Source organism: Manacus candei, unplaced genomic scaffold, assembly GCF_025592945.1.
Source record: "Manacus candei isolate 608988 ecotype Guabito, Panama unplaced genomic scaffold, ASM2559294v1 h1tg000014l, whole genome shotgun sequence".
Lineage (NCBI taxonomy): Eukaryota > Metazoa > Chordata > Aves > Passeriformes > Pipridae > Manacus > Manacus candei.
In genome coordinates this window covers 74086129-74113461 of record NW_026138062.1, presented here as the reverse complement: position 1 = coordinate 74113461, position 27333 = coordinate 74086129, and the positions used below count along the sequence as shown (strand labels likewise).

Sequence of the window (27333 nt, the reverse complement as noted above, 5' to 3'; positions counted from 1 at the left end):
TCCTTGCAGTGCCCGTTTCTGGCCCCATCCAAGGGGGCAGCAGCCTCTTCAGTGAAGCCTTTCCTTCCACTGCCAAGTCTGACAGGGACTGGGAATCAGAGCCTTGGAGCGTTTTAAGGTCTCCTTCAGCAAAGTAATGTGAAAGCACATTTTCTTTGTTCCTGTACTTAAGCTGTTCAAGATCAGTACAGCCCTTCCCCTTTACCCCTTCTTTTGCAAGTGATGGTTTTTCCACTCTGGCTTGGCAAGTGTTACATAAAGCACCATGTGATTTGGTAATAGGACTGCTTGGTTCACTGAAGTCCTCCTTAATCGTGAGGCAAAGTCCATTTGAGCTACCAAATGAATATTCATCAGTCATCCTGCACAAAACCAAGTGGTAATTAATTCTTTCTCTTCTGGTGACCACATGCTCCTGACACGGTAAAGAGAGAGGAAAAAAAATTGCAGGGAAGCAAACAAGAATGACTTGGCAATCCTGCTGGTTTGCAGACTTCCAGAGGAAGGGGAGAATAACCCTCCTTCTAGCATTTTGGGCTTAGGTCTTCCTGAAAAACAGGGAAGGAAAAGAAATCATTTGCTGTCCCCGTGTTTGCAGCAAAGGAAGGTATTCTGTCCCCTGGACCTGTCAGTAAGGAATTATAATGGCAGTCCTCTTGCCTCAGGCTTTGCTCTTTGTGCTTTAAATATTGAATTGTTTTCCCCAACGACCTTTTTGCTGGAGAATATAAGCTATAAGCAATGCTTTCTTCTTTGGCTACTCAACAAATATTCCGTACTGATCATGAATTTGGGGTTTTGGGTGCAGAATTTTTTACTGAGTTAGCTATGAGGTGTTCTGTGCAGCTTCTTTCGCTGTCGCATCAGGCTGAAATCGGTGTTAAAACCCTGAAAATTTCTGTTCAAGCAAGAATTTAAAGGACTTAAAAATGAGGAATTATGTGAACTAAGAAGCCTTTTTGGTGGAGCTATGTGTTTGTTAGTAGTATTTGGCTGTAGCCACACGTATATATGCACATGCATGCACAGCAATCAGGCTCTCTGCAGGACTGTTTGGATAACTGCAGCTGATGTTGGTTTGATTAATGCTTTTCAAATGGCAATGCCTTTGGACTTCTTGCCTTCCCTCTGGCACTGGTAACACGTGGGAAGACTTTTCATTCCAGCTCATCCTGTTGGGCATTTTCTGGATGTGTTTCAGTTCTACCTTTCAACTGCTCTATCATTCAGTACTCTTTGGACATGCAAGATGCTGAGACATAAAAAATAATATCCTAAATCTACAAGTCTGGCTTTTTCCATCTAGCACCTGGAGCTTTCTTTTTTACTAAGGTATGTACCCTTATAAAACTGGTTTTTATTCTTGACCTATGAAAGAACAGAGTAAGTTCCTTACATCTTGGTTGTATGTGCAATTCTTGCCCTCTGGAGACAGATTCTGAATTTGACAGTAGACCGTGTTCCTTTTCTTTTAAGACTTTGAAATGTATAAATAATAACTACTATGCCTACTTCACTATTTTCCTCAAGGAGCAGGATGAAAAGATGCTTGTACAATCACCAGGGAAAGCATGTACTCTTCCTCAAAAAAGTACAGCTCAGTGAGACAGGAAGTATCCAGGCCTAAGGCGGCAGCAGCAGCAACAAGCAAGAATCTCTTTCTCTTCCCACCTTCCATTCCTCTTCCTGCTGCCTGTCCCACCTCGTCCCCCCCACCCCCCAGCCTGTAATCCACCCTGGAAATGTCCCTAATTTCTGACTTAACCTCTGTATTACTGAGTTTTTAATTTTACTTTGTCAATAAAGACACTATTCTGAAAATTTTTCTTACTGCAAGATGAGGCTGAACTGGTGTTTGGAGGGGTAAGGTGCACTATCCTCAGTTAATTAGGACCAAACTTTTGCTTCAGATTTCTTATTGTGTGCATCCACTCTTGCTGCAAGGGGGATTTAAATTGGAATAGCATTCATTTACCTTTCTGAGATTAGTGAACACGATAGAAAGTCTGAATGTAGCCTGGAAGGCAAAGAGAAATACAAAATTTCTGCAGAAGTTTCCATCTTCTTGGTCACTGCCTATTTGCTTTTGTGTTGGAGAAAAACTGTTTTGTTCTGCTCTGATGAGGCTTATGTGATGCTTATAGAACTTTTAATGGAAACACGAGGGTGGATAACACCCAGTCTTTATTAGGTCTTGTCACTTTGTGGCATTGACAGTCTCGTTATCTGTTATCACAAAAAGGAAATGGCTACTGCTATGTTTGGCACTGCAAAAATGCAGAATGCAGCCCTTTTCCTGTATAACTATTGAAAACTAGTATTAGAAGCTTTGGGAGGGATATATATCTATACCCTATTTGAACCCAAGATTACTTTAGTATGAGGAAAAAAATTGTGTAAAATTAAATTATTTTAATATAGTGTAAAAACCAGTAGAGTGTGTATGGGCTTATATTTAGCCTTTTAAAATTCCCTCCAAACAAGGAACAGATCCTACCAGGAAATCACACGTAAGTACAAAGGACAGGATAAATTTCCATAAAATGGATACCTGGAAATAAGGCTGGTTTGGTTTGTAGGAGTAAAACTGGTTTTGGTGACAGCAGACCCTGATTTAACTGGAAGATGACACAAACTTTCTAGAAAATATGCACTTGCATCGTAGCTTATTGCCTGTCTTGAAAATCGTCCTGATTGCCCTGACATGGCTATATCTGGGCCTAAAAAACGAAATGATCCTGAAATCCTGAAGGGGATCCAGAGCTGGAACGAGCAGGACATGCCTTCCCAAGGAGTAAAGACCAGAGAAGGAAGAAGAAAAATCCTGTTATCCACAGACATAGCTGAAGTTACATTAAGCTTCTTCCTTGGGCAGGTCACCCAGCAGAAGAATTTAAAGGTCTATGTGACTGGGGGGAGCCAGCATAAGCCTGAATGGAACTTGTGTGTGTGGCAGTAAGTTCCACAGTGGCTGAGTCTATATAACCAGTGACAAGGTCCCAAGAAGTCAAGCAGCAAGCAATTTATCCTAATCTCTTGTTTTTTTTGTTTTGTTTTGTTTTGTTTTGCCTTTGCAGGGGGGAATTACACTGTTATCTCTTGGTTTTCACTTGTCTGTGCACATGAGAGATTCCCAACAGAATTCTTTAATGATTTCCTAAACTTATACCACATTTTCTCACTGACTCAGGTTCTCTCACGTTAATGGTTGTATTTTAAGCTGCTGCTATGAGATTTAACTATCATACCTTCTTTAAAGCCCATTGTGTCCTTTTGAAGAAGGGAATGATAGAATACGATCCCTCTGTAATTATGTTTAGTGACAGTAAGGTGTAAGGGAAAAGTAGCTGGTGGACAATTAAGAGGCATTTATGTTAAGTAAGGAAGTGGAATTTGAAGGATATTGTCATTGTCTGAAATTCTCCTAGGGTTAACTTAGTGAGTGGCAATAATCTATTTTATCAGTTTAAGGGGTTTGATCACTTGACTACGTTAATCTGTTGATTCACTGTAATACTGTGAAGTTATACATTCAATTAGCTTAGATAACAGTGGAGTGTTGATTTCTGAAGGTTTGCTTACTTTTGTGTTATTCGAGTGGCAGTATTAATTTTATTATATTGATTAAAAAAAAAAAAGGCATCTTTTCACTAATTGGTACCTGGACCTTTTCTCTTTAGAGTTACAGAATACATATATCTTGAGGTACAAAATTTGCTAACTCTTTGTGTTCTCTTCAATTTTTCTTTGATTATCATGAATATATATGTGGGATGCTGATAGTCCAAAACAGCAGTCTCAGGACATGGGTTTTATTTTGGGTATGTATTTTTCCCATGATGCTTTTCTTTTATTTTTTTTTTTTTTGTGAAGCAAAGTAGGATAAAAATATCAGGATTTCAATAGCTGAATTTTATCACTTTTTTAATCTTTTGATTTAATATAAACACACACCAGAGCTAAAAACATCCTTTTTTTTTCATGAGGAAGGTAGATTCTTAAAGCAGGAAATGCATAGAATACAGGAGGACACTGGAGAACATACTGTGTGATCTTGTGATCTCTGTTTTTCCTAGTCCTGATTGCCTTGTAATGAAAATTTTTTTAACTGTTGTATTGAATCTGATGGATTTACTAAAGCTGAGCCACCTGAGGAGATCTTGCTTGCCTTAAAACAAATGGGCACATGTTCAGATTTACTCAGAAAGAGGGACTTTGCTACTTGCTTTTATTTTGTCTTTTTTTCCTTTTGTATGGTTGAAATAGGGGCTTTTTCTCTTCTTTCAAGCCCTATTTTCAGTAACACAGTGGGTGTGCCGGGAGTGCTCCACTGCACCCTCAGTGTTCTCCTGTGTCACTCATCTCCAGTGCCTGTTGAGAAGGTACATGCAGCTCACAGTGCTGGCTTCAAGCCTCCCTAGTTCTTTCTCAAGTGAAAAGGCTGTTCACTGCCCTGTTCCTGAGGAAGAATCCTCAGAGGCATGTCCAGTCTCGTTTGCTCGTGAACATGTATCCATGGGCTTCACTGTGAAGGCCGGGTAACAAGGATTACACTCCACTGACAGGCCCAATGCTCAATGGACTTCAAAGAACATGTTGCTTGCTCTGCAGAAGTGATTGCTTTGGGATTGGCATGAGAAAGTGGAAGGAGAAGAGAAAAAAAACCCTAATCTTGCTCTCTGAACTGTGCATACTTTGTGAGTGGCTGGTACATGTGTCTGAGCTCTCAAGCCAGTACCTTTCCCAGATGCGGTGTCTTCTTAAGGAAGTTTGGAAGCAGCTCTGGAAGCTGATGTCTTTTCTCACACAGAGTGTGTACATTTTCAGTAAATATATCTGGGACACTGAACCTTTTGCCAATAGTAAAGGTTTGGATTCCTTCAATGAGCTACAGAGACTGAACTGGCAGCATCAATTATTCCCCTATGCTCTGTGCGCCTCTGAAGCTCTTGAAAGAGCCACTGAACTCATGTTTGTTGTCTGCACTCTGAAAATGAAACCTCTTCTGAGTCTGAGAAGTGTCTGAAAATTACTGGGTCATCAGAAGAGGAAATGTTAGCTAAGCTAACACTGCCTTAGTCATCATGACTGGGCTTCGCAAATGAAGATTTGGGAAAGGTCTCTACCCACGTTTGACACAAGCATGCAGGTGGCTAAAAAGGCCAATACGAGACAGGCATGTCCGATTGCAAAAGGCACAGCAGAAAGACTCCTTAGGTGGTAAATTCTGCAAGGCAGGATTCTTTCTGCATTGTCTTTTCTCCTCAAGGGTGATGCTGCGTGTGTTCTCAAAGGCATCAGCAGCGTTATAGATGGTGTGTCTCCAGGCCTCCTGATTGGAGGCCAGAGTAGACCAGTTATGATGATCAATATGGCCAAGGCTGAGATGTTGTTTCAGGGAGTCCTTGTATCTCCTCTTTGGGGCTCCTCTCTTGCGGCAGCCAGTGGCAACTTCTCCATAGGGCAGGATCTTAGGGAGGCCGTGGTTGGTCCTTCATCCTTGAGATGTGCCCTGCCCAATGCAGCTGTGTTCTCAGCAACATGGCCTCAATACTTGTGGCTGCTGCTTGTTCTAGAACAGATGTATTGGTCACATAATCTGACCAGTGGATGTTTAGGATTGTGCAGAGGCAGCATTGATGGAAGTGTTCTAGGAGACGCAGGTGGTGGTGGTAGATGACCCATGATTCAGATCCATATAAGAGAGTAGACAGCACTATGGCTTTGTAAACACTGATCTTGGTGCTTTTCTTCAAGTGTTTATTTTGCCAAACTCTTTTATGAAGCTTTCTGAAGGCACTATATGCCTTTGCTAACCTGTTGTCTATCTCCCCGTCAATCTTACCGTCTGAGTAGATGAGGCTCCCTAGGTAATTAAACTGCTGGACTGACTTGAGCTCTGATTCGCCAGTGGTAATATGGGGATGATGGAAGACTTCCTGAGGTGCAGGTTGATAGAGAATTTCTGTTTTCTTCAAACTGACTTCCAGCCCAAAGAGCTCAGCAGCATCAGCAAAGCAGGATGTTAAACGCTGCAGAGCTGCTTCTGTGTGGGCCACAAGGGCGACGTCATCAGCATAGAGCAGCTCCCAGACAAGATGATTTAAGGTCTTAGTGTGGGCCTTCAGTTGTCTTAGGTTGAAAAGGCTTCCATCAGTATGATATCGAATGTAGATCCCGTCCTGATCCTTGAGGTCTGCTGTGGCCCTTTGGAGCATCATGCTGAAAAAGACTGTGAATAGGGTGGGAGTGAGAACACAGCCTTGTTTCACACCATTAGATATTAGAAAGGGCTCAGAAAGTGCATCACCATATCTGACTTGGCCGTGCTGATCCTCATGGAGCGAGATGATCATTTTGAGGAACTTGGGGGGACAACCTAAACGTTCCAAAATCTGCCACAGACCTTTCCTGTTCACAGTATCGAAAGCCTTGGTGAGGTCAACAAAGGTTACACAGAGACCTTTGTTCTGTTCCCTACACTTCTCTTGCAGTTGTCTGAGAACAAACACCATGTCCGTGGTACTCCTGTTGGCTCTGAAACCACATTGGCTTTCAGGTAGAATTACTGGGTCTTCAGGAGAGGAAATGTTAGCTCAGCTAACACTGCCTTAGTAAAAGCCAACAAAATCTCCTGGTCCTGGGTAGCTGACCCATAACTGAAAGTTTCACACCAGAAAGTGTGTGGGGACTCTTTTAGGACACCAATGAAGAGATGAAAGATAAGAATGCATGAAGAATAGATATTGTAGTTAAAATAACACAGAAACCAACCATACATTCAACTTCCTGCAAATGCAGCCTACGCAGGAATTCCTATGAAGTAAAGTACAGATAAATGCTTGGTTGCCATTTTCAATCCCCCCACTTTGCTGTCCTTCCCTGCCAACAAGAAGATCAGATCATACCCAAAAGAACTGATTGAGCTCACACAAGTACACAGGACACAAGCACATAGATTACAAGCACTGGGCAATGTGGAACAAGCAGAAGTCCTTCCCTGGCTAAATTGAGGGGGGGGAAACATCAATCCCCAAGAAAACAAAATTCAAATTGTTTTTTTTTTTTATTTTTAACTATTTTTTGAATCTCAGAATCTCTCAAGGCACCTACCCTTTTGGAAAATGGAGGCCCAGCAAACCCCTCTCGATTTTCTCCTTCCCAGCAGCGTGCCATTTTCCACTTGCTGTCCTGGCACTTAGAGGTGTTACTGGGAAAAAAGGAAAATCTATATTTTGAAGGAAAGAATGAAGCTCTCCTGCCTCTAATGTTGGTCTGAAAGAGGAAGATATTGTGGTAAGCACTGTTTTTTTTTTTCTTTCAGATTTTCTCTATTTTTTTCCTAACACAGTTTTCTGGGAGTCAGGCTCTTGGCCTGTGCTAGCCAAATAATTTGATACAGGTGCCCTCTTGAGGAGGAGAAACGATTACAAAGGAATTTTGCTAGCTTTTAGGAATTTGTTGGCAGCTGTTCAATTCACTGTAGGCTGCAGCAATAACTAACTGTGTGATTGTGTCCAAGTCCTAAACTTCAGCTGTGTTAGCTGGTGCCCTCTGAGCCTCAATTAGCCTGTTGCTGCAACTTGAGTTTACTCATAGCGTGTGGATGTAGGTGTTCTGGCTTGTGACATCTGTTGTCTTGTTGTTTTTTTTTGCTTGGTTTCTTTATTTTTTGTGGTTTTTCTTTTAAAGACCTCTGTGCTTTCCTGTCGGTGTCCTGTTTAAGTGCAGTGGGTTACTTTGCCATTTGTGAGATCGCTCCAGGGGAAGGTCTGTGCATGTTTTACTGCTCTGTAAGTGCTAGGGCAGCTTTTGCAGCACCAGGTTGAATGTTAGTGGCTCTTCTCAGTTCCATGACAAGAACTCACGGGTAATGGTCTCTGTTTTTTTTTTCCATTTTTAGTGCAGAAGATGACTCTGATCCCAGAGTTCCTCGCCAGGGCGGGAGGCAGTCCTGTCCTCGTGTTCCAAATGGCAGCTCTGGCAATGCTGGTATCAGGTAAGGAGCAGCCCTGGCAAGGCAGAGCACACTGTTGGCATTTTTTCAGTCCAGTTTTAGGAGTTACTTGGTGTGGCCAAGAGATGCTGCCTGGATTATGGAAAATAAAGAACATCTGTTGTGATGAGCTTTCACTGAGCCACTGAGCTCTGCAGGATGAATTTCAGTCTTTTGTTTTCTCTGTGGTGATTTTTGACTAGGGAGCTGGGAGGTGAAACCTGATCCCAACAAAAAGCAGTATTTTGAGCCAATCGGTATTTTTAGGTTTTCTTTCCATGGAACAGTTCAATATTTGAAGAAAGCACAAACCTCCAAGTTGAAGAGGTAAAAACAACAGCCCACCCAAATATCCCTCTCCTCTGATGCTTTCACCTTCTCTTTTTTGAAGAGAGGATGCTCTTCTTGTCTTCCATTTTTATAAAATTAGTGAAGATTATAGAGGATATTCTGTTTCATAATGCCTTTTCTGCAAGATCCATGATAAGAAACAGATTTTTCTTTCTTTCTTGCAAGGAAATTAATATTGTTTTCATTGTAGTACCTGTTATCCTGGCTGCTCTATGCACACCTGAAGCATAAGATAGCCCCTGCTTTCACAGTGCAGAAACAAGTGGACAAATATGGGGATGGAGGAGGAGTTGACCTGGTATGAAAGTCAGTTCAGCTAATGTCTGCTCTCTCCCACCACAGAACACAGCATGCTGGAAATCATTTATGCACCTACCACGGAGTACCTGGAGGAAGGCAAGACCCTGAATTTGAACTGCCTCATCAGGCACCAGCAGAATGAATCGTCACAAATTGAGGCTCACTGGTATAAAAGAGCAGATAAGCAAAATGAGACTGGGTTTGGGGAGGAGGTGGAAAGCTTGCACCTTTCACAAAACTCGGACCCCAGGGCGAAAGTCACGTCCTCGCTGCTGCTGCAGATTCAGAAAGTCAACCAGTCAGACAGCGGCCGCTACCAGTGCAGGGCCAAAATAAAGAACACTGTCCTCACTGCTGTGGGCCACTTCATCAGGGTGAATGTAACAGGTAGGAGCTTGTCTACAGAGGGAGCTGGGAGATGACATAGTTGTGTCTCAAGCAAAATTTCTGCATGTGTTTCTCCATGAGCTCTGTTCGTGGAGATGTATCCTCTCCTCCCAGGGCGTGAAACTAGAATTGATCACTGCCATGCTGTGACATGTGGAATAAGCTTCATGCTCCTCTGTCTCTTCATCTGTGCATGCTAAATGCAAGACTGACACGTGAAAAGTGCTGGGGATTTGTATTAGATTGGCTGTGGGTCTCTCTGAGCTAATGGGAATAGTTTGCCCATGGGATTTCTACTCTGGGCACCGTTACCAGAGCTGAAAGGAACTGGGTGGAAAAAGCAGCGTGGGAAAATGTGTGTTAGTCTCGGGTTAGGTGCAGGTCTGCCCCTGTTCACCTGGCATCTGTTCTGGGTTTATAGCCATAGCTGCATTCACAGGCAGCAAAGACATTTTCTCTAAAATGGAGATCTATGCGTTTCCTTAAATGGAGAATTTTGTGTATGTAAACAGCCTGGCCTTATTGCCTCCTGAATTCACTGCAGCATACACAGACCTCAGGGAGGATTGGTGCTTAGGGGGAATGGGACTTGAAATACAGCAGCCACCACTGTGAATTACTTTGTTCTTATTGAGGCGACTTTTATTCTCTTGCTTCGTTGCTTAGAATAGAAAAAATACTGTGCAGAAAGACTGAGAAGGCTGAAACACAAAGTGGCAGTGCCCCTGTGCAATCATTTCTATGTGGGTCTTAACTGATCATATGGTGTGGTGCCCTCCACTTGTGCCTAGTGACTTCAGCTCCACGCCTCCAGAAGAAGGGAATATCTATTTGGCCTCATTAGCCAAGGTGGTGAGCTCCTAGAGCTTTGTGGGTTGCTTCTGATCTGGGCTAGGCTGGGAAACCAGTTCATATTCCCTCCAAGCTGTTCCCAAGCTTTGTTAAAATGTAGGGATTACAGTAATTTTTTGCCTTCTTTTTCTCTGAAATATTTTGACTAAAAAATGAAATAAAAATTATGCCTTTTTGGCGGCAATTTTTATGTGAGGAAAGATGCAGTTCTGCAGACCTTTATTTGCATGTTGGTCATCATTATACCAGGTGTGAACATTGTCAATTCCACAGAGAGGACAGAGGTTGACCTGGAAGAGAACAACGCTCTAAGGGTGGATTCTGGGCTGGAGAAAATGTGGGCTGTGGTTACAATATCCTGGATAATTGTGTGTGTCAAAGGTAAGAATATATGCATTTATATTTTTGCTGAGAATAGGTTTTATGATTGATTTTATGCAATTACAAGTTACTTGGGTGGATTTCTGGCATGGACCTCATATCTAATGACACCCCTTTTCCCTTGTAATAATCCCATAGAGGTTAACAGGGTCAAACTCCCCAGGCAGGAAGGTGAAGTGATCCCAACTAAATTGCACTGGTGTTAGTTTTGAGGGATTCTGCGGAAGGTGCAGCTGAGCTGGATTCCAGCCAACATCCACAGAGTTGCCTGGCTCACTGTCCTGTTCTTAGTTGTGCCAAAACAGAGAGCACTGAATGAGCCCAGGAACATTGTTTCATGGACTTCAGGTGCCTCCTGTATGGCCCTAGGGGAATGTGGAGTCGTGTGCTAATTTGACATAAGGTATCTTGCAAATTAAATACCGAGCCTCTGAGCAGTCAGTTGATTTAGATGTGTGAAAATCTTCCTCCTTGGCCAGATGATGCCTCAGTATAAACTCTGAGATATGATCTTCCATTACTAATTTTTTGAACAAGCTTGTGCTTTATTAATTTGGACTGGTCAATTAATTTAATTTGGTTTTGCTCCTGAACACCAGTAATTTTTTTTTTCCTCCTTTATGTGTGTGTCTTTTTTTTTTTCCCCACCCAAGGACTGTGAAGACCCTGTGAAGTCTGAGCTGCTTTGCTTAAACAAGCTGATGTTCCTGAGATGCTGTAAGAGCAACTTCGTTTCATTGCACGTGATTTGTCTGGGGTTCACGGGGTGTTTCATGGACACTTCAAAGTTCTGGGGGATTTATTTCTGGACTTCCTCGTACTGGTTCATTGGGATTATTAATTTTACCTGTTAACCCCATCTACCTCCTAGGGAAAGAAGAATAATTTCTACATGACTTTTCTAATCCTAGTATTGAAATTTTCTGACATCAGTGTCAGTTCTTCCAGGTTTTGCCTTCATTGAGGCAACAGATTTCTCAGCATTGTGCTCTTTGAAATGAAGAGATGGTTTCTTTCCAGCTGTAATTCCTGGGACCTGCCTCCCATTCAGGGAGGTTTTTCCTTTCTTCTACAGCTCTCTATGCAAAGAAGGATATCCTGTGTTCCTTTTTCTTCTTAAACATCTCCTCACATCTTTCTAGTCCATTCTCTGTGCTCTTCAGTTTGCTCTGAGAAAGATGCAAATATTCTCACTGGTATGAGCTTAAGGCAGGGGAGAAGGAATCAAGTCAGTGTCAAACTCACTGTTCTGAAAACAGAAACCAAAATCAGTTGTGATGTTTTACCCTAACTCTGAGATGTTTTGAAAGGTTATTTTGTCTCCAGCCTTTTAGCAGTGCTGTGTCCCTCTCCTCTTTTCCAAGTATTTATATAAATTTGCCTTTTGTCAAAGGACTTCTCTCCCAGGACTTAAAATTTGGCACCAAATGACAAAGGGAAGATTGTGACATCTGTATCTGTTTCAGTGGTGACTAAAGCTTGTCTGATGAGCACTTCTGATCTCTGCCATGTTTTTCATACTTGGACATGTTTGTAACATTTTTGAATGTCAAAGCAGACACATATCTTTTAAATAAATAAGTCAAGTGAAGATTTATCTCCTCATCACTTTACCAGATATCTGCTCAGTTCTGAAGGGCTGCGATAGCTGCTGCTGCATGAGCTTTTCTGTCAAAGCCAGCCTGATTTCGGATTCTTGTTGGAATAATTGTGTATGTCACATCTGACAGAAGCAGCTGCTTAGAAAGGCATCTGTAACAAGCCGTTAAGATTTCTTACTGGCTGGGGGAAGGGGGACCTGGAAGGGCTCAGGAAGAGCATTCTGTGATCCTATGTTTTGGGCTCCAATGAGCCAATTCAGACTGCAGATATTTTTAGCACTATTCTTCAGCAGAGGCAGCGTTGCTGCACAATTGCACACCGACACGGTGCTTCTCCTGCAGGTCGGTGTAGCTATGTTTCCACCTCCTGGCAACTATAAGGAATAGCTCAGGAGAGACCAAGGAGAGAGCATTTCTGTTTTCACGAGGTGCTGGAATACGAAGCAGGAATTTTAAAGAGATGCTTCTCTTGAGCTCAGAGAGATTTTTAACTCTTCAGAGTTCTTTATTCTATGCTATGTATAAGCATAGAAGCTGTTTCCAAATAGCTTGCTTTGCAACTACATGTGAAAATGAGTGCTCGAGCTGAAAGGTCGTAAATACAAGGTGCTTGCAGCAAGTCTGTAAGTAATAAGACACCAGAGAGACATTTCACATTGAGGGAGGGAGAATCTGTGTATATCCATGGTAACTGGGGACATGAACACACCTAGGGAAATTCCAGCTCAAAATACCCACACATCCTATCTATTAAGGACAACTGTTGTCACAGAGGTACATACAGTTATGGAGGACACACAGTCAAGGCTAGGCATTCTGTGAGGTAAGTGCCCTTCAGTAATAAGAAAATGCTAATTTTCTGTCAGGAATGAGTGTTTTAGCTTGCTCAAAGAATCAGCAGCAAAGGAATCAGCAGAAGCAGGTTTAATATTAAAGTGAAAGTGCGATAAAATTCATTGGCAAAGCTCACTTTGCTACTTACTAGATGGCTAAAGCACACAGAGAAAAATCATAGTAAAATGCAAAATCAGTCAATCTAAAACTAAAATCAGCAACAAATGGTCTACATCGAGGTGGACGATGGAACAATCTAATTTTCCCAAATAAAAAACTCTTTTACATGTCAGGATGAACTCTCCCTGTCCTCCACAACAGTGTAGCCAGAGCTGGGTTTTCTCTCAGGACCTGCTCAGTAACCTATAGTGCCCATTTCCTGCTCTTTGCCAGGCCAATGCCATCTGCCTGTTTCACAGGAAAGAACAAAAGTTCTTTTGGTAGTCGTCTCAGAACTGCATTGTGTGAACAGGAAAAAGGCATTTGAGGAGATCACAAAATGCATATTTCTAGAACCTATAAAGAACTACAAACTGCTAGCCTGAATATTCCAGATGAAAATATCTTTTTCAGTGAAAATGGATTTTCAAGCAGACTGTCCTGGTGTGCATTCAACCAGGATCCCCTATGGGCAGAATGAGATCACTGTTCCCTGTGCCCTTGTTAACCACATCAAAGCTAGGTTAGAGAAGTTTCATAGCCTCTGTGCATAACCCTGGTTGAGGTGCTGGACTTTAAATGAGGTTGTTTTCTCCATTGTTCAGTTGCAGGTACCCAGTTATCCATGGCTTGTCTTCTTCTATGTGAGGAAAAATTCACCCTTTTGCCTTACTCGGGAAAATCACTCTGTGCAAAGGGCCTTGTTGGAAGCCTATATAGTTCTAAGGTGCTTCTGGTGTATGCCTGTGAATGCATTTTTAAAATCCTTTAACCAGGGTCTCTGTGTCGTTACAGAAGTCATAAACTAGCTCTGACAATAAACCATGTGGAAAACGGTGTGTGATCGATGATGCAACGTCATCAGCTGAGCATCCCTGCATATCTTGTCACTTAAATGCAGCAGCTCTTGAAGTGTGTGCATAATGTTGTACCTATATATTGATTTTTAAAAATACACATACAGGTAGCAACGTGGCCACAGCACAGACACTTTTAGCAAATTAAGACGTTTCATATGTGTTTTATTTAGCTATGCATGGACATAGCCATATGTACATAGCCTGTACAGGCCTGAGGCCAGGGGGTGGGAAGAAGGCTGTGGCCTGTGTCATGAATATATGCAGCCAAGTCCTTGTGGTGGGGAGTGAGAGGCTTCCTGTGTCCCCTCCTGACACTTCTGCACACTCTGTGCTAGTTGACTTTTTTTTTTTTAATTTTATTTTCCTTTATCTCATTTGTTTTGTAGTGCTGTGCCTCAGCTTTTCACACAGCACCTTTGGACACTGAATAAGGAGCCCAAAGTCCTGGTGTGCATGCTCTCCCAGCCTGGAGAAGCTCTGCCAGCCCACCTTCAGGAGCTTCCCCGCTGGGCTCTATTTTAAGCCACGCTGGGGAGGTGAGAAAATGAAGATCTTTTATCAGCAAGCCCACGGTCCCACGACAGCATTAACTTTTGTAGGAGATGACCCAACTTCGAGGTGTGTTTTCCACCTGCAGAACACTCGTCTATAACAAAGTGGGGGCAGTTTGGGCAGCACAAACCCGAACGAGGACGTGTCGTAGGACTTCCCCTGGCAACTCCACTCCTCTGCATCATCCTCCCTTGTGTCGAGAGTAAAATCTGCCACTAGTGCTGGTAACCAGGAGAGAAAGGAGGTGAGAAGTTTCGCTGGAAACCACTGTGGGGAATATTTCTAAACCACTGACTGACGCAGAGTGTTAACTGGCTCGTGAGAAAGGGAGCTTGTGACAGCAAAGAAGACTGCATGGGGAGGAAGGAAACAGGTAAAGCACAAGCATCCCCTTACGTTTATTACACTGCACCAAAAGAGTGTAGGCAGTGCTAAAGGGCGTCCTGACTCTGGTGTCATGACTTTAGTTGGCATTTGAGAGGTGGGATGTGTAGCTTTTTCCAGTATAGATGTGGGTTTCTATTTCAGGTATGCTTTGTTACACAACCAATTTGTTCAGCTTACCAAAAAAAAAACCCCCAAAAATAAAAAAAAAAATTACAGAAATGGAAGCCACTGAAGGAAAACTATTGATTGAGCCTTGTCCTTTGCCATATGGTAACAGTATGTATTTCATATTTGGAAGTGTTGATCTAGCTGCGCTATAAACACAGGAGACAAGATTTTCCCTTCCTTAAAAAAATATTTGAAAAAATCGCCTTCTGTGTGATGACTCTGGAGCAGAAGGCCTACAAGGGGTAGGGATTAAGGTAGTTAAGGCCACAAACATCTGTGTGGTAGATAGGTTTGGTTGCTGGAGTATTGGGGTAGGGTGAGAAGCCCCTGAGGTTAATGTCTCATGAGTGGTAAGGGGATTCTCTGGGCCAGGAGCAGAAGCTACTGAGCATGACCATGCTGGCCCAGTGACTGTGTAATTAGGGGAAAATCAGCTACTCCAAAAAAGGAGTACTTTTTCTTCACCTCTGAAATCTATAATCTCTGAAAAGAAAAATCTCTGAAATCTATCTCTGCAATATAATTATCTCAGCAATATAATTGTCTCTGGATATTTTAACCTGGAAGTGTCTGGTTTTAAAGGTTCCATTATCCTCAGGCTTTCCCCCATCTGTTTGCTGACACTGGTGAGTGCCACAGATGGTTTATACCAGGGAAAGTCAAGCTGTTAGGTACAAGAATTATTCCCCCCCCCCCCCCCATATAATGGAAAATGTAAAGCAAATGTCTTTTGTCTTTCTGAAAGGAGGAGAACAGGCTACCAGGGGGGTGGTGTTCTCGTTCATCCTTTGCTCCTATTCCCCATTCCCAACACTGGGTGCCTTCTGAGGGAGTGAGGTGTACGCCTTGGCCTATGGAATAACTTCATGGGACTAATTTACTTTCTAGATGGACTGGTGTTAAAAAGGTAAATATCTCAGAGAAGAGAGGAGATCCCCATCTGTTTTCTTGAATTACAGCTACTAAAGATGAGGGGAAAAAAAGCAGGACAAAATACTCATCTTCTGTATGGCAAATACTTTTTCCCCTGGGGAAAAAACCCACACTTTGTAATGTTAATATTGGTATTATTCTAAATATTGATATCTTGATGAATTCAGTAGACAGACACCACAAGCCTCTGCCTTACTGTGGAGGAAATTTCAAACCTATTTTCCTTCAGGTATGCAATAGCAAAACACTGTAATTTTACAGTTGTTTTGTGGAACTTGTTCATAATTGAAGCTGACACAGATGTGTGCAACTGCTTCCTCTTCTTGCCATCCCTTCCAGCCCTTCCTTACCCAAAGACACAGGTCTTACAGATAACAGACTTCTGAGACTGGGTCTTTTCTACCTTTTAAAATGTGCTTCCACTGCAAAACAACCATATTTTGCTGAGTTAATAATGGGAATGGCTATGTGACATATGTGACATACATGCTTTAGAAAGTTGTGGTGATGACCACTGCACTGCTGCACTGATTGATCCCTGACTTTCTCCTCTTTCGTACTGTGTTAACATATATTTTAATTGTGTTGGACTTAGCTTTTATTTGTGCTTTAAGTTGTTGCCTTGCATAGCTCAAGGCTTGTAGCTCGTGTTTGGTGTGTAAGAGCAGGCAGCTGAGGTTGTGATTTGTTCTTTGTGTCAGAAGTTCGTCTCCCTCAATTTAACTATGCCACATCCTCCTCAGGGGAGGGCACAACTCGGCTCTTTTGGAGGGCGTGGAGGCTGTGTCTGTCTGTGAGACAAGTCAGCTGCATGTCAAGATCTCAGGAGCAACAGTGAGAAGAAATCAATGAACTGGACAGCTGAAAACAGGGATTACCTGGGATGGATGGTCCTAAACTGGGATAGTTCTCACTTCTTTGCAGTTATATCTGGATCCCTAGTGAGGACAGAGAGGGAGAGGAACTCCAGGTACATCTCTGCAATTCCCTGCTGTACAGGAGCTGCCTTGTGAGCAGTCACTGGGACCAGCATCCACGCTGGAGCAGTATCCACATTGGACCAGTATCCACATCCACGCTGGCCCGGCTGTGTATGCTGGCATCTCCCTACTCATTCCCTCATACAGCGAGGGTCGGACGCCTGGAGCACACTGGCACTGTTGTTGAATTCCTGTGCTCCCGAGGCTGGAGGGCTCCCCTGCAGGCTGATAACTGGGTAACTTTCCTCCAGCATCAGTACTCCCTGGGTTGAATCCGAGCGTGAGCGGTGCCGTTCTCCAGCTGGAAGGCTGAGGCTAATGGAAGAGTGATGCACACGTTGCATGGTCTTGTGCCAACCACCACCATCGAGGCTGAGTAAAAATTCTAATTTGTTTTAAATGCAGTTGTTGAGGCATTTTAATTCCATCAAAGCGAACAACACGAGACAAGCTACAAATATTCATTTGCTGCTTTTAAATGAATTTGATTCAGCTGTGCTTGGTTTTTCTTTTCTGGGTTTTACTCTGAGACTTCTTTCCCGCTCTCAGGCACAAGTGTTCAAGGATTGTGAACCTTAAAATCTGCAGACTAAATTCTGTGTTTCACACATGAATATTTAAACAGAGTAATACACTCTGTTCTTTCTGTGAGGTCCCATTTTTAATCATTAAAGCCTGTTCTTTTGAGTAAATAAGCCTCCTATATATGAGACTTGTATGCATTTAAAAAAAAGATAGTTCTCTGGGACAAGTTCCAATATGACAATATATGCTGTTGTGAATATTTATAGATCCATCAAAATTGATGAATACTGAATTTGCTGATAAACACTGTGGAGGGTTTGGGGGTTTTTTAACTTTTCTTTTGAAAGAGACTGAGAAATTATTTGCAAATTGGGTCAAACTCAGTACATAATTCTGGGCAAAATGTGTCTTTTTTTTGGTTAAAAAAGTTCAACTTTCAAAGTTTCAAACTTCTTTGATTGAAAGCAACTTTTGCAGGCATAATGTATCCAAAATGCAAAAAAAAAAAAAAAATCCCAAAACTTCTGACAACATTGAATAAAATGAAACAAAACAAAATATTTCCTTAGTGGAAAAGATTTTATGTGAATGAAAATTAAATTTGAGATTTTTTGCATCTATGAGTTACACTGTCTATTGTTCATTAGTAGCAGAATACGGATCAATGTGGCTGTGTTGGTGTTTTTTCCACATTGTAATGTAAGCTTTTCATTCAGTTGTATTACTCTGTTGTTAGAATTGTGAACAACACAATTCTTTGAGGAAAACAATTCTGTTGAGGGTGGTGAGTTGCTGGCACAGGTTGCCCAGAGAAGTTGTGAATGCCCCATTCCTGGAAGTGTTCAAGGCCAGGTTGGTTGGAGCTCTGAGGAACCTGGTCCAGTGGAAGGTGTCCCCTCCCATGGCAGGGGGATGGAACTAAATGATCTTTAAGGTCCCTTCCAACCCAAACCATTCTGTGATTCTGTGATTCTGTGTCTAAATGTACATACATACTGCATTGTGTTTAAGGAAATACTGCCTTCCCTTGCATTTAGCTCATGACTGTGGCAGCCTTTGTTCTTCCTGTGCCACAAGCGTGGCAGTGTTGTGGTTTTTCTTGTGTACTACAGGCATCCTCATCCGATATGTTTCACATTTAAAATGAAATTGTTAGTGCCCCACAATTGGAGCTGGTTATTTTTATAGCAGTTGACACCAGATGAGGATTTAGGTCTCTGTGTGCACAGCGAGCCTTGGCTGCCTTTCCTTCTCCTCTCAGCACACGCTGAGAACCATCCCTGTGTTTGAATACAGGTGTAAACACTGTGTGAGCTAAATAACTCAGAAGTAAAGTCCTCTTGTGATTGCACAAAGATATTTGCCTGTCTGGTGCATATTGGGTTTTGACTTGGGGATGAAAACAGCATATCAGTATTTCCCTTGGGATGGAAACATGATTTTCCAATCGTCTCCAGCTGTGGGTGACTGATTGAGAAAGTAAAATATTAAAGAGATAGAAATGGCAGCAAGAAGGGGAGATGACAAAAGGTCTACAAAGAAGACAATTAGAGGGAATGCGGAGGGGAGTGATGGAAAATGAGCCAGCCTCATGGGCAGGCTGCAGGGAGCCCCAGGACAAAAGTGCAGCCACTGATTTCTGACAGTAACATCAGAAAACTGAAGTCAGGCTGTGGCTACTGTAGTGCTGTGGGAACAGGCATACACTCCCAGGCCTGGGCTTTATCCCCCAGCTGGCTGGGAATACATATGTGTGTTGTTCAGTACAGAGTAGTGGAACTTTACCGTGCCAAGCTGGGGTCACTTCTGTATGGTATCTGACCACAGGAAAATATCAGTGATGTTCTTAATCAAATCCACGTTCAAGAAACAGCTGAATGAGTTTACATCAAAACTCTCCACTGAGAACCATGTATATTTTGTTTGGAAAGCTTTTGGGTAACACAGAGTTCTGCTTTCTTGTGTGAACCAGCAAACAAAGTGTTGGGATGACAACACTGCCTCAGTCTTACCAAAGAACCAGTGCCATTTTGCCAAAAAGGAGCTAGAAATTTGCAAGATATGGTTTGTTGAAAAGGTACATACAGTTGTAGAACAGCATGAGTTACTGGATGCCTCTTTGGTTCACCGTGTCTACGAAGGCAGGAAACAAACTCACATGTTTTTTATCTCTTGCAATAGGAAGGTTGCTCTTTTTGTTCTACTGCAGAAGGAGAGTTAACTTTCAAGAAATTAAAAGCCTGTAAGGGTTAGGAATAATACCTTTGCCCAACAGTTGATGAAGTCTAGATCCTGAGTGGTACAAGAGATCCTGGATTTTTAAAAAAATTTGTAAACAGTAGTGGGTGACTTGTGTTTTGTTGTTGTTGTTTTTAATTTTCAATCCCCTTTTTGCCTTACTTTCCTCAGTACAAGAAGGATATTTGACATGGCATCTTATTCACAACTTATGTTTTCAAAGGAAACAGAGGTTTTACTATAGGTACTCTTTGAAGAGATTTGCACAACAATTTGTGGCTCCATTTGTGGCTCTTTGTCTTCACTTTCTGCAGTGCTGACTCCTTCTCCTGAAGATGTCTCAGAAATGGGCAGTCCTGGCTGTGCTCTTTTTCTTGCCAATCAATCTGACTGAAGGTAAGTGAGAACGATCCAAGCACTCCCTATTTCTAACTTGCAAGTACACCAAAACTTTGTAGTTCACCAGAGCAAATTTTGCTTATTGTTTGACGTGAATGCAAAGAGTGATGTCACCTCAGCTGGCAAAATAATCGTGTGCCCTGCAGAGTGGCACAGGATGATATGTCTGACAGGAATCCAACACAAATCATCTGAAGACACATCTGCTGTTCAACTGGTAGAAAAGGGATCTACATGCCCCCCTTACTAACCACCTGCACCAAGTGATCCTGGGTTTTGACTGTGTCACAGGTGTACATCCCACAGCTGTCCCTGGTTTTACCTGCACTTTAAGAAAGGCACCAAACTCAGTAACACAATGAAATTTTTAAAAAAGTGGTTTCCTTTCCCCCCAGAGGGAATTTCACCCCCCATCACCAGTCTCTCAAAGACTATGTTAAAGTGATAGAAACTTGTTGCCTACAATAAGATGGAGGACTTGCAGCTCCTTTGCATTCATCACATGCCTGCAGAAAGGTACCATCTCCACTGCATTTCCAGACTTCAGGAAGCTGGACCTGGAAAGTGAAAACTAATACGTGCCCACACACAGCAATTTGTCCCCAGGGCTGCCAGTACAGTGAGGGAGTAGAAATTTTTAATGGTGTGATGAAGCCAACAGTTTCCTGTGCTTTGATGGTGGTGCAGCATCTTTCTTTATGTCTTTTTTTCTTCTTGTGTAGCTTCCAACACGGTGAGTGTGGAGGCTGGTCATGAGGCTGTGCTGAGCTGCCCTTACATCTTCAACGTGTCTTTGCTGATGGTGACATGGAAGAAGAAATGCAGCAGTTGCTGCGTGTTGGCCTACAGAAGTGATCACAGCAAGACAGGGAAGACAAACTGCACTGAGAGGATCATGTGGAAATATTCACCTGACAGTGACCCTGCCCTTCGTATTTACCCCGTGAACCTTAGTGATGAGGGAAATTACAGCTGTGAAATTGTCAACAGCGAAGGGAATTTTTATTTTTCCTCTTCTCTGACTGTCATGGGTAAGACTGTATCGTTAAAATAAAAATTATTAAAAAATTTAAATTATTAAAAAAAGTTATAAAAAAAGTTAGCCTATTTTCAACATAGGCAGGAACAAAAGAATATTAGGAAACATAATGAATACATTAAAACATCTTTTTCAGATGGTGAGGTAAACTATCCATAGGTTTCCATAAGTTAAAAAAAAAACCAACAAAACATTGGAGAAGATTTTATGTTCTGGACATTTTAGCTAAGCCTTCTGAATATAACTAAAAATCATGGGAAATTAATTTTGGAACTCTACAATTGCTACTATTAATTTTAGTCACTTGATTTTTTGATTTTTTGGGGGGTATTTTTTTGGTTGGTTGGAGGTTTTTTTATTATTTCAGTTTGGTTTTGGTTTGCTTTTATTTTGTTCTCCCTACAGAGTCTTACCTTTCAGATAAAGGCTTAGGTGGTGTGTGAGCCCTTCCCTGTTCTGTCAAATGCACAGTACGAGTTGTTGGACTTCAAGCAGAACAGTTTTGCCCGATTCCTCTTTTATTTCCCTGCTATCAAATTTTTGATTCTACATATCCAATCTCCTAAATGTTTTACCTGGAGCTTCAGCAAGCTGCATTTTTTTCAGAGTGTGCACTGCTGTACTTATAAATCTTGATTTAATCCACCCCTCTGTGTCATCTCATCTCCTGTTAGTCTGGAAAACGGGAGGAAGCAGTATTTTAGATCCGGGTAGCTAGTATTCACCTTGAACTTTTTTTTCCTCTGAAGATAGCTCGTCCTAATATTTCAAATTATTTTAAAATCTCACGAATTGGTCACACAAACAAACAAAAAGAAAAATACCTCTCGCTTTTCAGCTTCAGTTGGCGATTTCATACCGAACTAGAAATAATGACTGTGGCTTTTTTTTTTTTTTTTTTTTTGTTAAATTATTTATTCCTTCTGTAGTCCCTCCTAGAGCGACTCTGACCTACGACAAGAGCAGGGGGGCCGTCTGCCGGGCGTCTGCGGGAAAGCCGGCTGCTGACATCTCCTGGATCCCGGCAAGCAACGCCAGCACTGAGGAAGAAATCCAGCACGCCAACGGGACGGTGACCAGGGTGAGCTACACAGGCTGGGCCAACAGCACGCTGCCCACTGCCACCTGCCTGGTGACCCACCCAGCCTCAAACCACACCCTGTCCATAGACCTGACGAGTAAGTGCTGTCATAAACGCCCTTCATCCTGCCCTTGGGCTCCTCTGTGCTGCTCTGTGCAGCTGTTCCCACAGAAGGAAAGCCGAGGCTCTGTGGTTTGCTTAGTTGTAAGCCGGAGTTCCAGTGCACGCTGGGAGAGAAATTAATAATTTTGAGTTAGTTGAAACCCAATGTTTTGTGGCACCGTGTGGAGAAGTTTTCAGTGCGTGCTTCTTTCTATCCCTGTTCTGTTTTACAAGAATTCCTCATTCTGTCTCTAGACAGTAGACCTTGGCTGGCTGGCTGCCAGGTGTCTGCCAAGCTGCTTGATTACTCCCACTTCTCAACAAGACAGGGAAAAAAAAGTACTATGGAAAGCTCATGGGTTGAGATAAGGACAGGAAGAGATCACTCCCAATTAATGTCGCAGGCAAAATGGACTTGAGAGAAATTAATTTAATTTATGGATAATCAGATCAGAGTAGGGTAGTGAGAAACAAGAACAAATATAAAAAAAACCTTCCTCACAACCCTCCCCTTCTTCCCAGGCTCAGCTTCACTTCCAACTTCTCTGTCTCCTCCCCCTGAGTTGTATAGGGGGATGCAGGCTGTGGTCAGTTCTTAACACTTCATCTCTGCTGCTGCTTCCTCCTTGTGCTTTTCCCCTGCTCCAGTGTGGGGTCCCACCCACAGCAGGCAGTCCATGAACTTCTCCAACATGAGTCCTTCCCGTGGGCTGCAGTTCTTCACAAACTGAAGCTGAATTTTGTCCAGTGTAATAGTTTGGAGAAAATTTCCTTGAAGAATGTCTGTCTGTGACTTTCAAATATTCTTTCTGAGGGCCAGAGGTAGTAAAGGGTAAAATTCAGCTTCTCAACTGGCTGTTCTGGAGCTATTTGAAGTCTCTATTGCATGAGGATTTTAAGAACAGCTAAATAAGTGCTCATATCACCAAAATATCTCAATAGAGGCACGAAGGACAGAAGTCAGCATAGACAAGTCATTAATAACAGCATTTACCAGGGACAGCTGGTCAGTTCTTTTGCTGCAGGGCTACTAATAGTTGAAGAAAAGGAGACCTTGAAGGCAGATGAGTTGAAAATGAAAACGTGTTTGCACACACAAATGACTGGGTGTGTGGGGCAGCTTCCTATTGCTGGTTGGCAGCCAGAGAGCTCATCTGTTTCTCTCTGCTCCCTTTGAGCTGTGGAGGCAGAGGATAAGCTTTTTCCTGGGGTTAAGGTGGATGGTAACAGCGTGTAGTCAGTGGATGCTGATGCCTAGCTCTGTAACTTGCTCTCATCTCTCATCTCCCAGATGCTTCCCCCAGCCTTCCCTATCTCCTGATAGGAGGATCTGCAAGTGTTGCTGCTGTCACTGGTGTGACTTTATGCTTGATTTTCTGGTGCAGAGGTAAGTCCTTTGATGAACCTGAAGCGTGTTACAATTCCATTGCTGACTTGGTGCAGGTACAAGGACTTGTGCTTTGTCACATGAGAGTGGGGTGGGAGGCAAGCCTTGAGGAAAATGTCCATATATGATGCATTGTCCTTTTGGAAAAGTTCTAATAAAATAAGGGCTGGAACCTTAAAACAAGTTTTGTAAGAGCCATAGGTGTTATGATATTGATGTGTTACATATATGTCAGAGAGTCATCCAGGATGAAAAGGGTTCTTTCTGAGAGTAGGGTGAGTTTTGAGTTTTTAGAATTATCTTGATCTGCGTTTACTGGCATAAAATTCTGCACATAAGAATGGCAGTTCACCAACTAGACACAAAGAAGTTCTGTTTACACCAGCAAGTGTAAGAATAGGCCAAATGTAGCTGCTTCAGTATCTTTCAGATGATTCCCCCTGCACAGGGCATGTTACATAGCAGATTTATTTCATGAACCAGGCCTGAACAAATATGGTGAAAGAGGGCTGGCAAGAGAGGACAGTGATTGGAGGTGTGCACTAAAAGAGAAAAAAAGGGAAGGTGAGAAAAATGAAGACAGGAGAAGAAAACAGAGGGGCAGTTGTCATCAACAGTGGCAGAACTTTGATGGGAGCCCGTCCCCGCCACAGGGTGATGTGTGTGTCTTTGGAGCAGGTGAGGGGAAGAAAAAACATGCTCAGATGGGTTCCTTGGCCCACTGTATCTCTGCAGAGCTGAGGAAAAGTGCACTTAACAGAGTCAAACCTGTCATGTGTCCCAGTGCTGTGGTTTAACAACTAAGTGCCCTGCAGCCCCTCACTCACTCCTCCCCACCCCACCACGGTGGAGAGGAGAACCAGAGGAGAAAAAGTAAACCCCATGGACTGAGATAAGAAGGGTTTAATAAAATAAATAAATAAATAAATAAATAAATAAATAAATCAAAATCAAATATAACAGTACTACTAATACTAATGATGATACTAATGATAATCGTAGCAATATTAATAAAAGCTGTGGTGAAAATGAGAGAGAGAGAGAAGGAAAGAAAACCTGAGAGAAACAAGAAGTGTATGATGTAGCCTCATAATCCACTGATGGATGCCCAGTCCACCCCTGAGCAGTGATTGGTGGCTCCTGGCCAGCTCTCCCTGGTTTATGTACTGAGCGTGGCTTTCTGTGGAGTGGAATATCCCTTTGGCCAGTTCAGGTCAGCTGTCCTGGCCATGCTCCCTCCCAGCTTCTTGTGACCCTCCACGCTGGCATTGCATGGGAAGCTGAAAAGTCCTTGGCTTGGGGTAAGCACAACTTAGTAACAACTAAAACACCAGTGTGCTATCAACACATTTAGTACCAGCTACTAAAAAGAAAACGAACGCTATTCTGGTAGAAACCGGGACACCCAGAGTGACTAGAAGTTTCTATGAAGGGAAAAATGAAACAACAGTGTGTTCAAGAGCAGGATACAAAAAATAAGAACTTAACCTATGAGTATATTTTGAAGAAAGTCTTTCAACAGCCTAGGACAGCTAGAGGAGAACCCCTGATAGAGCAGCCTGTGTACCTGGCACCATCAAACCACTTTAATTTCCTGACATTCTTCTTTCAGCTTCCCGGTTACGACAATTGGCACAGGGGCCAGCAGAACCATCTGCAGTAAGTGGCCTTCTTGTGTGTGTGTGTGTGTGTGTGCTTTGCTGTTTTTGGTGTATTCTTCACTAAAATGTGTCAATTAATCGCAATGTGTCTACTCTGACAAGACTCCCATTTGTGTCTGTGTGCACTTTGAGGGGGAGGATGAGGAACACTGCATCTGGGAGGATGTTTGTTGCTTGGATGGCCCTGTCTTCATGTATAATCAGGGTATCTGAGTGATTGTTTGAGCACTAGGTGTAGTGCATTTCCTGCCTATAGACTACATTTACTGTGCTGAATGTCAGCTGTCCCAAAACTTAGTGTTTTCATACTTCTGCTTCACAGAGTAACCTTAACTTAAGAATGTGTGTTTACTCTTGACAGCAGAAACCTGCTTGATTAAAGATCAGATGAAACCAGACATGCATTTTACAATGAGGGAAAAGGGTCCACTTCGTTTTGCTGTGCTAGAGACAAACACAGTTATGAAACTTTTACTTTTTGAAGTTGCAGTTCAAATACCCAGGAGCTAGGAAACAGCAGTGATAAGTTTGCCACTGCAAATTTTCCTTTCTCTCTAATTCCAGTGTGTCATGATACATATTTAACAGAATATGCTGCTCTTTCCTCAGGGCTTCTGCCTCACTTAATGCACATTGAAAGAGCAATTATTTCATATTTTGTTTTCTGTGCACGGTTTAATTAATGGTCGTGTGCCTTGTTTGTTGCAAACAAGTCAGAGTGCTCTGAAGTTGGAATTAACTTCCTGATAAGCTCTTCTGTGGCTTTCAGGACAATTTGACTGATGGGAGTGGGAGTTATAGAAATCAAAGTCAAAGGCTTATAGTAATTTTAGTTGCCTAAATTGGATTGCTTTGTGGTCTGCCTGGTTGGTTGGTTGGTTTGTTGTTTGGTTGGTTTTTTTTGCCAGAGAAGCTGGCATTGCTCATTATCATCTATTTTGGTAAAGATACCAACATTTCAAAATTTGTTTTCGATCACATTAAGAAAACAATTTTCAAAGGCTGTCCTGTCTAGGCTTTGTGAAGGCTGTTCTTGCATCTCTCTGCCAGTTCAGGTTTCACCCTTAGTTCCCTACCTTTTGGCTCAGAGAGTTCAGAGAAGTAACTTCACAGTTCTTTTGCAAAAATAACATTACCTACCAGGTTTCTTCAGCTCTTGTTTTTTTTTGTTTTGTTTGGACTCCATAGGAATGATGATTCCACAAAATCCTACAGTGTAATGTAATGGTACATGTTCTTCTTTCTATTGCAGACTAGAAACTTCAAGTCCACACCCTCAGATTTCTTACCAGAGAGTACCTACGAGAACTACTATCCAGGATCCATATATATGAACCAATACCAGTGCAGGCACAAGTAGTCTGATTCCAGCTCAGCTAGTAATGATACCCAGCTACTTGAACTTCAACTAATAAACCTCAGACCTTACCCACAAAGGAAAGCCTTTGTCTTTCCTGACGGTGGGGGAGAAAAAGCCATTTTAGCACGTTGTTTTTCTCTTTCTCAATGTATCAGTACAGCTGTTGAAACAGATGAAACTTTTAAAGACTGACTTGGGAAAACACCTACCTGAATTTTGTTTGAAAATGGACTCTGAGGTACGTGCTGCCTTTCCTCAAAACAATAACTGATGTGTATCTGTGCCAGAGGAACAGTGTGCTGGTGAAAATATAGCACTATGTTTCCATTTTAGCAACTGGATTCTCTTTGCACTTTTGTGTTGGAAACCAACACAAAGAGACACGGGGGACCCTAAAACATAGAAGGTCAAAGAAACACATGCAGAAGAACCACAGAAATAAGAGAGTTTATGATTTGTTTTGAGGGCATTTTTGGTTTGTCTTTTTTTTTTTTTTTTTTTTTTTTCAGAGTAGATAGTTGCATGTGGCAGATGACAATCTGATATTTGTCATCTCTGTTTATTTTTTAATGTATTTCTTTTTCAATTAAGCTTTCTGTTTGCATTGCTAATTGATGGGGAAAAAACCAATTTGAAACGCTACTGGATATGGAAATGAGAAATAATGATGGACAATTTTTGAAGATTCTTTTTAAAGGAAATGTGCAAATACTTACCTAAAGGATTTCTGTGGCTATTTGGGTGAACCTTTTTTGACAGTTTCTGAGAAGCTGAGATCACACCACGGTTTTACTGAGAAC

At 42.3% G+C, this 27333-nt stretch overlaps 2 protein-coding genes across 2 annotated transcripts; both read left to right on the top strand.

Moving 5' to 3' along the window:
• Window positions 1-443: 443 nt before the first annotated feature.
• Window positions 444-10106, top strand: LOC127467160 (CD160 antigen-like). Its single transcript, XM_051778786.1, has 4 exons — window positions 444-1332; window positions 7095-7296; window positions 7904-7999; window positions 8690-10106. The coding sequence occupies exons 3-4, from the start codon at window positions 7912-7914 to the stop codon at window positions 9067-9069; spliced, it is 468 nt and encodes a 155-aa protein (XP_051634746.1). The 5' UTR covers window positions 444-1332; window positions 7095-7296; window positions 7904-7911; the 3' UTR covers window positions 9070-10106.
• Window positions 8897-26901, top strand: LOC127467159 (cell surface glycoprotein CD200 receptor 1-B-like). The gene is made up of 11 exons (XM_051778785.1): window positions 8897-9034; window positions 10160-10267; window positions 10921-10984; window positions 14108-14257; window positions 14359-14646; window positions 19819-19900; window positions 20626-20934; window positions 21872-22120; window positions 23417-23512; window positions 25125-25171; window positions 26426-26901. Exons 6-11 carry the CDS (start codon window positions 19840-19842, stop codon window positions 26531-26533), a joined length of 870 nt encoding a protein of 289 aa, XP_051634745.1. The 5' UTR covers window positions 8897-9034; window positions 10160-10267; window positions 10921-10984; window positions 14108-14257; window positions 14359-14646; window positions 19819-19839; the 3' UTR covers window positions 26534-26901.
• The last annotated feature ends 432 nt before the right edge of the window (window positions 26902-27333 follow it).